Below are 10,960 nucleotides of genomic sequence, written 5' to 3'. Positions count from 1 at the left end.
GCTGAAATGACATGAAAAGAAAAGAGTGACAAATATTTTTCATAGTTCTGTCTGTTCCATTTTTTTGCCCTGGTAAAATGTACAATTACAATATAGAGTCCATGTTGATGGCCCATTATCTTCTAATTCCTTGTGAACTAGAAGTACATTTGTGCACCTAAGTCTTTGGGTGGCCTTGGAATTAAGGATTTGATTGCTTATAGCCGAGCTCTTCCCCTAAGATAGCCTTGGTATCAATGAGATATCATTCATAGGCCTTGGAAGCAGAATGATTTATAACAGCAAAATTAAGCCCACAATGTTAATACACATGAGGATATGAAAAATATATATTACAAATGGTTAATGTTGAAACAGAGAAATATGTATTGCAGCGCACGTGCATTGTTCTAGTCTTACTAAACATACTTATATTTCTTTACGGAGGGAGTATTTACTACACCTTATGCAAAAAAAAAAATCCTTGTATACGTTCATCTAAAAACTAGTAAACGTGCACAAACATCATGTTAGTACGTGACCATTTCTTTGTTACCAAAACGTGCATACGCAAGCACACGACAGCTGGCCGTATGCTCACAAAATTCGATCCAGGAGGGTCCGGGGCTCGCCGGAAGCAAGAAAAAATGGTATCACCGTGGGGATTGCACTCCCAGATACGCAGAATCGTCCAGGCTGACATATGCATTGCTAAGCTCAATCTCGGAGCAATTGCTTGCTGGCGGTGGCGACCCAACAGCAAGCAAGGCTTCCGTCTCCTCGGAACTCTTTTGGCCCCACGGATGCTGCGCAAGCAGACGCCTCCTTAGCCCGCCAAGCTCTTCTGCAACCTCGCGCATGGAGGGTCTCCTCTCGCTGCCCATCTCCAGGCACTGCTTTGCTATCTCTGCCACCTGCTCAATCACCTCGATGCTCTGCTCGTCCACGATCTGGGCGTCCACTATCTCGTCCAGCTTGCTCGTGCTCGCGGCGAGAAGGAAGTGCGACGAGAGGTTCTTCTCCTCGCCCTCGGCGGCCTGAAGGTTGAGCGCCTTCCTCCGGGTGAGCAGCTCCAGGAGGACGACGCCGAAGCTGTACACGTCGCTCTTGTCCGTCAGCTTGCAGGTCTGCATGTACTCCGGGTCGAGGTAGCCGCAGGTGCCCTGGACAAACGTCACGAACTGGGCCTCGTCCGTCGGGGCCAGCGTGGAGGCCCCGAAGTCGGAGACCTTGACGGTGTGGCCGTCGTCGATGAGCATGTTGGGCGACTTGACGTCGCCGTGGATGATCGGCGGCGAGGCCCAGGAGTGCAGGTACGCGAGCGCCTCGGCGCCCTCGTGCGCGATCTTGAGGCGCGTCGCCAGGGGCAGGGGGGCGCGCGCTCCGTGGCGGTGGATGAGCTGGTACAGGGTGCCGTTGGGGACGAACTCGTAGACGAGCATGGGGACCTCCACCTCGAGGCAGCAGCCGTAGAGCCTGACGACGTTCCGGTGGTTGATCTGGGACAGGATGAGCATCTCCTTCCCGAACTCCTTCTTCTGCCGGTCGTTGATGAGCTTGCACCGCTTTATGGCCACTGTTCGGCTGTCCTTGAGGGTGCCCTTGTAGACAGTGCCGTTGCCTCCCTTCCCGATCACATTTCGCTCGTCGAATCTGCCGGTTGCCTCCTCTAGCTCCTCCTTGGTGAACAGCGTGAAGGACACTCCTTGCTTTGACTTCATCTCCTCGAACAGCATGAGGCCTCCGTGCTGCTTGAAGTACCTCCGCTTTACGGTGGCGAGGCTCCTCCTTTCGTGGATCAGGTAGGCGCAGGACATGCTAATTACCAGTACAACTACGCTGATGCTAACACCTGCATTAAAAAGGTGTGCTAGAAATTAAGATTCACACGTCTGAAAGAATTCAGGGAGCATACTTCTTGTTCTTGGGAGAGCAGAGAAATGTCAAATGGAGTCAAATGGCGTACCAATTGCAATGTGCGCTCCAAGTTGAGATTTCTTGGCCTCGCATGTGCCAGTATAAGCGTTGCCTGTTGTCTTGTCAGGGCAAGCGCACCTGAATCCTCCCGGGGTGTTGATGCAGGTACCAGGAGCAGAGCACGGGTAACTGATTCCACCATCGCCGCACTCGTCAATATCTGCAAAAGCAAAAACCAAATCTGAATTTCTTATAGCAGACCTCGGCAATATCGAGTAGGATAGGAATAGGAAAAAGACGAAGAGCAGACCTCGGCAGCCGCCTTGCATGTATGGGTTGCCTTGGTACCCACGAGAGCAGTTGCAGAGATATCCCGGGCCGTTCCTCGAATCCACGCACACGCTGCTGCTGCTGACGCAGGCGTAGGCCGTGGTGTTCCGCATCGCCTCCCGGCACGTCACCTTCCCTACCACCCAGTCGAGCACCAGCGGAACCTTCCCGCCGGTGGACGCCATGAAGTCGCCGGCGGTGACGTAGGTGGTGCGGAAGTCGAACCACGCCGCCTCGACCAGGACCGCGTAGCTGCACCGGCTGAAGTTAGCGATCGCGGTGGTGTTGAACTTCTCCTCAAACACCACGTCGTACGAGTTGATCCCCCTGGGGATGGCCGCCTGGCAGCAGCCCATGCCGGAGCAGGAGCCGTTCTCCAGCCGGCCGGCGCCCGGGCACGTGGCCATGCACCCGGTCATGTACGTGGAGCCCGTCGCGAACTGGGACGCGTCCTTGGAGCTCACGTAGGCGAGCGAGTTGCACCCGACCACGGTGAACCGGTTGTCCTCGTCGGACAGCATGAAGGACGAGTCGGAGAAGTCCGTCCACATGCTGCTCCCCCCGTCCATGGACCGGGACGTGGCGTTGTAGCACCACGGGTTGATCTCGTTGCGGACGCGCGCCTGCCCGCGGGCCACGGACACGCCCAGGACCTCGACCTCGAAGCAGAAGGGCCTGTAGGTGCCGTCGGCGGTGAGGTTGCAGGTGAGGCCGAAGGTCACGTCGTTCTCGCCCGTGTAGAGGTAGCACCCGCGGGCGATGCCGAACGGGTACGGGATGTCCACGTCGCCGCACCGCCGCTGGCATGTTCCGCTCGGTGGTTGCGATGCCGCTGCCGCCGCGGGCCACGCCGAAGCGAGCACGGCGATCAAGGTAAGAAGCATCTCTGCAGCTTGCGAGGTGAGCCGGCGTGCTCAAATTTTGCCTTGCCGTCGCTGCTCTGGATACAACTCCTTTACTTTAGTTTGGAGGCTGCAAGTTTCAACAAGGAAATATCAAGCGACGATTCTGGCAAGAGCTGTCGCCATTGCTGCAATGAATTCGCAAGCGACCACTTTGATTAGATCGGAGGATCTACACGTTCTCTCCAACCGTCAAAGGAAAAGGAATAGTTCCAAAAAGAAGAGACTGAAAAAGACTGATGCGGTAGGACTCCGTCAGAGTGTTCATGCGAATGCCTACTTTGTTGAAGCTCTTGCCGCTCGGTACTCGACAAAGACGCGCACGAGGGGGCGACGAACTCTCATAACCGATCAATTGCGCAAGCAAGATGCCGCGGGAGGAAATGATGGGAGACAAGGCCAGCCGTTCATGATTTCACACACAGTTCGTTTGTCTCACGCGTCTCTCCCGCATACTTTGTTGTTAGGCCAACTCCACCACACGACTCCAAACGAACGTCCGGTTTGGCCGGATTTTATTTCTTTGGAGCGGCAACGGGTTCGCCCATGTCCGCGTCTATCCGTTGGGTCATAAGTACGCCTAACACGCAGCCGCATCCCAAATCATGTTCGGGTGGGCGTGATAAAAAAATATAAAAAAACTTCAATAAAATACCTAATAAATAAATAAACAGTTTAAAAAATTTAAAACATAAGTTAGGGATCACGGCCATAAAACAGCTCAGTTTCACGCTTAAACGGCCCAGTGCCATAATTAACATAAAAACAAAATAAAAAAGCCGCCCGCGCGCTCCTGCCGCGCCCGTCGATGCCGTGGCCGTCACCGTCTTCAGTGGCCGCCGGTGTCATCGTCATCATTGACGAGGTCGACGTAGTCCGGTGGCGTCCACAGGTGGGCCGGCGGTCCGTGGTGCACGTGGGCGGCGTGCTGGAAGGTGGCAGGTGCCTGCACCACCTCCTCCCGCGGCGAGACGTCCCGTTCCGGTGATCGCGGCAGCGTGGGGCGCCAGTCCACTCCCCCCACGGCGTTCGCCATATCCGGAGTCATGCACGACCAGCTCTAGTGCTGGCCAACCAGGCCCGGGTGGAAAGCGGCCACCATCGCCTCCTCCATCACCTCCTCCTTCGCCACCATCTCCAGCTCGGGGATGGCGACGTCGCCGGCGCGGAGAGGGTCATCATCTCCTCGAGGCCCTCCCATTGGCACTCGTCGTGCGTGCACATGGAGTCCTCCATGACACGCGCCATGAGACGGGCCTCCTCCTCCTCCGCTGTCATGCGAGGAGGTGGTGGTGGCGACGGCACCCGCGTACGCCCGCGCGCCTGGGGAGCAGCTGCTCGGTGCTCACGTGGCCGCCGTGGCCCCGTCGACGTGCCGGGGAAGAAGGGCGCCCGCCGCATGTCATGCTCATCCCAGAACCACGTGTCCCACAGGGGCGAGTCGGGGGCGTACCTCTCGTCGTAGTAGAGGTCGTCCGGGAGGAGGCGGCGGCGGTGCTCGATCTCCTGGCGGCGCGCACGGCCGCTCAGCGAGACCAGCGGAATCGACACGCGGTCGACCGACAAGTGCCAGTTGTTGGTGAGGTGGACGTTGCTCTAGGGTAGCGGCGTCCTCGTCTCCCAATAGCGGCGGCATACGGCTGCCTCGATGTAGTGCCGGTCGCGCTCGCCGGCGGCCGTGGGCGTGAAGGAGAACGCGAGCGGCGCGGGGGCCTGACCCGGTGGTGATGCGGGCTCCTCCTTCTTCATGGAGCCGCAGCGGCGCCCCGACGAGGAGCCAGCCTCGCGGTCGTGCTTCCCCTCGCGGCCGTAGTTCCATAGCCCCATGGCTGCGAGGTGGCTGTCGGTGACAAAACCGGCGGATCTCGGGTAGAGGGTCCCGAACTGTGCGTCTAAGGTCGATGGCAACAGGAGACAGGGGACACAATGTTTTACCCTGGTTCGGGCCCTTTCTATGGAGGTAATACCCTACGTCCTGCTTGATTTGATCTTGATGAATATGAGTATTACAAGAGTTGATCTACCACGAGATCGTAATGGCTAAACCCTAGAGGTCTAGCCTGCATGGCTATGATAATGTCTATCTTCTGGACTAAGTCCTCCGGTTTATATAGACACCGGGAGGATCTAGGGTTACACAAGGTCGGTTACAAAGAAAGGAATCTATATATTTAGTCGCCAAGCTTTCCTTCCAAGTCAAGGAGAGTCCCATCCGGACATGGGTGTAGTCTTCGGTCTTCGTGTCTTCATAGCCCATCAGTCCGGCCCATAACTAACAGGCCAGACGCCCGAGGACCCCTTAGTCCAGGACTCCCTCAGTGGCCGGCCGGCGAGTTCGAGGCGAGGCTAGGATTTGGGGTTGTCGGGTTTCGAGGAGGCCGCGGGGTGGAGTGGGGGGGTGTGGAAGACGACCGGTCCACGGGTTCCCATTTAAGAAGGACCACGACCGTTCGCCTGCGTGGATGACAGGCAGGGCCGGCCGCGCATGCGCATTGATGTCAGGCGGTGGGAGGTAGGTGGCCGCATGCCATGGGCCCCGACGCGGATGAGCGACGCGTCCGTTTGGTGTCCGCCGCGACCCAAACCCGGCGCAAGTTTGCGGTCGAAATGGATCGGCCCGGACACAAAACTGACCAGATGGGTCCAGGCCGTCGCGCGCTGGGCCGCCTCGTTTGTCCCTTTTACCCCAAACGGACGGGGCCGAACGGGATGGGGTCACGCGGTGGAGTTGCCTTAGTTGATACGTCTCCAACGTATCTATAATTTTTGATTGTTCCATGCTATTATATTATCTGTTTTGGATGTTTATGGGCTTTATTATACACTTTTATATTATTTTTGGGACTAACCTATTAACCCAGAGCCCAGTGCCAGTTTCTGTTTTTTGCTTGTTTTAGAGTATCGCAGAAAAGGAAAATCAAACGGAGTCCAATTGACCTGAAACTTCACGGAACTTATTTTTGGAAGGAACGCAACCCGGGAAAACTTGGAGTGCACGTAAGGGAAGCAATGAGGAAGCCACAAGGCAGGGGGGCGCGCCCACCCCCTTGGGCGTGCCCTCCACCCTCGTGGGCCCCTCGTGGCTCCCCTGGCGTATTTCTTCCTCCTATATATACCCATATACCCTAAAATGATCAGGGATCACAATAGATTGGGAGTCCCGCCGCCAGAAGCCTCCGTAGCCACCGAAAGCCAATCTAGACCCGCTCCGGCACCCTGCCGGAGGGGGAATCCCTCTCCGGTGGACATCTTCATCATCCCGGTGCTCTCCATGACGAGGAGGGAGTAGTTCTCCCTCGGGTCTGAGGGTATGTACCAGTAGCTATGTGTTTGATCTCTCTCTCTCTCTTGTGTTCTTGAGTTGGCACGATCTTGATGTATCGCGAGCTTTGCTATTGTAGTTGGATCTTATGTTTCTTCTCCCCCTCTACTCTCTTGTAATGGATTGAGTTTCCCCTTTGAAGTTATCTTATCGGATTGAGTCTTTAAAGATTTGAGAACACTTGATGTATGTCTTGCCGTGCATATTTGTGGTGACAATGGGATATCACGTGATTCACTTGATGTATGTTTTGGTGATCAACTTGCGGGTTCCGCCCATGAACCTATGCATAGGGGTTGGCACACGTTTTCGTCGTGATTCTTCGGTAGAAACTTTGGGGCACTCTTTGAGGTTCTATGTGTTGGTTGAATAGATGAATCTGAGATTGTGTGATGCATATCGTATAATCATACCCGCGGATACTTGAGGTGACATTGGAGTATCTAGGTGACATTAGGGTTTTTGTTGATTTGTGTCTTAAGGTATTATTCTAGTACGAACTCTAGGGCTGTTTGTGACATTTATAGGAATAGCCCAATAGATTGATTGGAAAGAATAACTTTGAGGTGGTTTCGTACCCTACCATAATCTCTTCGTTTGTTCTCCGCTATTAGTGACTTTGGAGTGACTCTTTGTTGCATGTTGAGGGATAGTTATGTGATCCAATTATGTTATTATTGTTGAGAGGACTTGCACTGGTGAAAGTATGAACCCTAGGTCTTGTTTCCTAGCATTGCAATACCGTTTACGCTCACTTTTATCATTAGTGACCTTGCTGTTTTTATAATTTCAGATTACAAAAACCATTATCTACTATCCATATACCACTTGTATCACCATCTCTTCGCCGAACTAGTGCACCTATACAATTTACCATTGTATTGGGTGCGTTGGGGACACAAGAGACTCTTTGTTATTTGGTTGCAGGGTTGCTTGAGAGAGACCATCTTCATCCTATGCCTCCTACGGATTGATAAACCTTAGGTCATCCACTTGAGGGAAATTTGCTACTGTCCTACAAACCTCAGCACTTGGAGGCCCAACAACGTCTACAAGAATAAGGTTGTGTAGTAGATATTGTGACGCCCCGAGACCGTTGCGCCAGATGTCTTCCAGTTATTCGCTGACGTTGTCATGTCATTTACTTGCGTGTTGCGTCTTGTCATGTCATCATGTGCATTGCATCATCATGTTTTTCAAAACCTGCATCCGTCCGGGTTCCCCCAGTTCCTTCTGTTGTCCATTCCGAGCCCAGACACACTTGCACGCGCCCGTGGCATGTCCGAAATATTATTTTATAAGTGGCCGGAAAATGTCTCGGAATGGGATGAAAGTTGGCGTGCGGTCTTATTATAGTGTAGGTAGACCGCCTGTCAAGTTTCGTCGCATTCGGAGTTCGTTCAATAGCCCAACCGTTAAACTACAGCGGTAGTATAGCCAGTCTATCATCGGGCGTTTTCGGTCCGGAAACAGTCGCCGGGCCTCTCTCTTCTCTTCTCTCAGCTCGAGACCGTCTACTCAGTCCACTACCTACCGCCAGGTCCTACCTAACCTCTCTCGTCAGCCCGCGGCCCTCCTTGCGCGCGCGTCCGAAAAGTTGTCCCGGACCCGACCCAAGCAGCCGTCACTGTTGTGTCCGGTTCATCCCCAAACATCTACAAAATATCTCCGTTTTTATTTTGGTCTCCCTAGCCTATTTATCTCGAGCGTCCGATCTAAATCGAAGGGACCGGATTAGTCCCTAACCTAACCCACCTACTATATAAATCAGCAACCCTAAAATCTAGGGACTTGTCCCTTCAGCCGCCGCCGCATCTTCCCTGGGATCCCCGATCCAATCCATCCACTCCACCAGGCCGACCTAACCCCCTTCTCGATTTGCATCCCCGACCAACCACTACAGTCCCCACGCGCCCGTGGATCCCCTCTACCTCGCCTGAGCTCGCCGGGGAGCAGATCACCGCGGCACCTGATCTCCTGCGCCTCCCCTCGTCCAGGAGCATCTGCTCCTCTGCCCGAGCACCCCTGCCTCGGCCTCGTGACCCCGCGACTCCCTCCTGCAGCCCATGCAAGCCGCCAGGAGGCGGGATCCCATGCTGCAAGGAGCTCCTCGCCGCCCGGATTTTCCCCAGGTCGCCGGACCTCCCTCCAAGCGTCGTCGCCGGCGGCCACATGTCCAGCATGCCTTCCTCACCGCCGGTTGCCTCTCCCTTCGCCTCACTCCCCTCTCCTATTTCTCTCTGTCAGGGACCGAAGCCATGGCCGCCCGACCTGAAGCTTCGTTGCTACCTCGTTCCACGCCCCGCCTCCGGCGAGATTGGACGTCCCCAGCCCGGATCCACCGCCTGCTGCCGTCCTGGACCTCACTCAGCTGGATCCCGCGCCGCCGTTTCCTTCCTCCTGCTGCTGTGTTTTCTTCTCGAGGGAGACGAGCGCCCCGACCTGAAGCCGCCTCCAGCGCTTGCGTTGACCCAGCCACGTGCCGCCCGGAGCTCCTCGACGCCGGCCGGATCCGTCGTCCTGGAGATCCGCCTTCCCGCCGCCCTCTCGTCCGCCTCCAGCCGTCCCTGTCGCCAAGCGTCGCCGGCGACATTTCCTGCTTCGCGCTGAGAGCCGCGCCCTTGTTTTGTCCGAAGGGAACGAGCAGGACGACGAGCGTGTTGACCAGCCGTTCGCTGCTTCTCGATCGAGCGTCTGGGCCAACCTCGCTTCGTGCCTCACCGTGCCCTGCCCACGACCCAGCAAGTCGATCCGGCCTAGCCGCTCCCCTCCACCGTGGCCTGCCAGCTGCAACCCACAGAGCCGGCCCAGTTGATGATTGGCCTTGGTGAGCCACCGTAGACCCAGCGTCCAGTGCACTGTTCAGATTCGGCCCATTTGGTTTTTTTTTCAGATCTGTGATTTTAGCTTTTTCCAGAGAGTGCCAGTTTTATAGAAAAGACCCTCATGTTCATACATTTAATATCTCACAAACTAAGCATCACATGTGAAAACTTTATATATGAAAAATGCTTAGAATCTTGTCTAGTTTCATAAATATGTCATTTTCATCCATGGTTAAAATGTTTAAAATGATGTTTGGTTAAATTTGCTCCTATTGCCATGTTAAAATACTTTATTTCATAACTAAATAACCGTAACTCCGAACTTAATAAACTTTATATGTAAATGGGGTGGAAAAATGCCTAGTTTAACATGGTGGCCTTACTTTGCATGTTTAACAACTCTAAAATATGTTTAGGGCAGAACAGTACCAAAACCTAAAATATGCACATGAGGAGTTTCCGGACTTGTTGTTTGTTGTTCCGGCCTCATTTAAACTTGCCTAGATAGGTAGTTTTCTTTTGCTTCACCCTCTTGCCATGTTTAACAACATTTAATATTGTTGGGTACATAAACAAGATCGAACTAAATAAGTCAGATGGTGTTTCGTCAATATGCAACGGAGTTGCATATTGAGCTCCACTTAATTTGTAGGGTTGTTTGTGCACTTTGCCATGCCATGCCTCTTTAAACCGGACATGCATCATACTTGGTTGTGCATCATGCCATGCTTATGTGATGTTTGTTTACTATGTTGTTTGCTTTCTTTCCGGTGTACTTCTTCTCGGTAATCCGGAAACATTGCGTTTGTGACGATATGTTGGCTACGTCCATTTGTCTTCTTCATGGACTCGTTCTTCTTCCTTGCGGGATTTCAGGCAAGATGACCATACCCTCGAAATCACTTCTATCTTTGCTTGCTAGTTGCCCGCTCTTTTGCTATGCCTATGCTGTGATACCTACCACTTGCTTATCATGCCTCCCATATTGTTGAACCAAGCCTCTAACCCACCTTGTCCTAGCAAACCGTTGTTTGGCTATGTTACCGCTTTGCTCAGACCCTCTTATAGCGTTGTTAGTTGCAGGTGAAGATTGGAGCTTGTTCCATGTTTGGAACATGGATTTTTGTTGGGATATCACAATATCTCTTATTTAATTAATGCATCTATATACTTGGTAAAGGGTGGAAGGCCCGGCCTTATGCCTGGTGTTTTGTTCCACTCTTGCCGCCCTAGTTTCCGTCATATCGGTGTTATGTTCCCGGATTTTGCGTTCCTCATGCGGTTGGGTTATAATGGGAACCCCTTGACAGTTCGCCTTGAATAAAACTCCTCCAGCAATGCCCAACATTGGTTTTACCATTCGCCATCTAGCCTTTTTCCCTTGGGTTTCGCGGACCCAAGGGTCATCTTTATTTTAACCCCCCCGGGCCAGTGCTTCTCTAAGTGTTGGTCCGAAACGGGCAACCTGCGGGGCCACCTCGGGGAAACTCGAGGGCTGGTTTTACTCGTAGCTTGACCTATCTGAGTGTGCCCTGAGAACAAGATATGTGCAGCTCCTATCGGGATTTGTCGGCACATTCGGGCGGTGTTGCTGGACTTGTTTTACCATTGTCGAGGATGTCTTGTAACCGGGATGCCGAGCCTAATCGGATTGTCTTGGGAGAAGGAATATCCTTCGTTGACCA

The 10,960-nt window shown here is 53.6% G+C and overlaps 1 protein-coding gene across 1 annotated transcript; it reads right to left on the bottom strand.

Annotated features, from left to right (window-relative positions):
- Positions 1-317: 317 nt before the first annotated feature.
- Positions 318-3,296, bottom strand: LOC119317155 (wall-associated receptor kinase 2-like). The gene is made up of 3 exons (XM_037591564.1): positions 2,207-3,296; positions 1,946-2,116; positions 318-1,831 (listed from the first exon to the last, which is right to left on the bottom strand). Exons 1-3 carry the CDS (start codon positions 3,108-3,110, stop codon positions 633-635), a joined length of 2,274 nt encoding a protein of 757 aa, XP_037447461.1. The 5' UTR covers positions 3,111-3,296; the 3' UTR covers positions 318-632.
- Positions 3,297-10,960: the final 7,664 nt, after the last annotated feature.

The sequence above is a fragment of the Triticum dicoccoides genome, chromosome 6A (genome assembly GCF_002162155.2).
Source record: "Triticum dicoccoides isolate Atlit2015 ecotype Zavitan chromosome 6A, WEW_v2.0, whole genome shotgun sequence".
Lineage (NCBI taxonomy): Eukaryota > Viridiplantae > Streptophyta > Magnoliopsida > Poales > Poaceae > Triticum > Triticum dicoccoides.
The sequence above is the reverse complement of the archived record's forward strand: the minus strand, read 5'-3'. Positions and strand labels throughout refer to the sequence as shown.

Bases quoted from the DNA above. Each gene is read 5' to 3' on its own strand.
- LOC119317155 (XM_037591564.1), bottom strand. From the start codon at position 3,110: ATGCTTCTTACCTTGATCGCCGTGCTCGCTTCGGCGTGGCCCGCGGCG. The intron at 2,117-2,206 runs GTCTGCTCTTCG...TTGCTTTTGCAG, and splicing joins CATGCAAGGCGGCTGCCGAG to ATATTGACGAGTGCGGCGAT. The intron at 1,832-1,945 runs GTACGCCATTTG...TTTTTAATGCAG, and splicing joins TGGAGCGCACATTGCAATTG to GTGTTAGCATCAGCGTAGTT.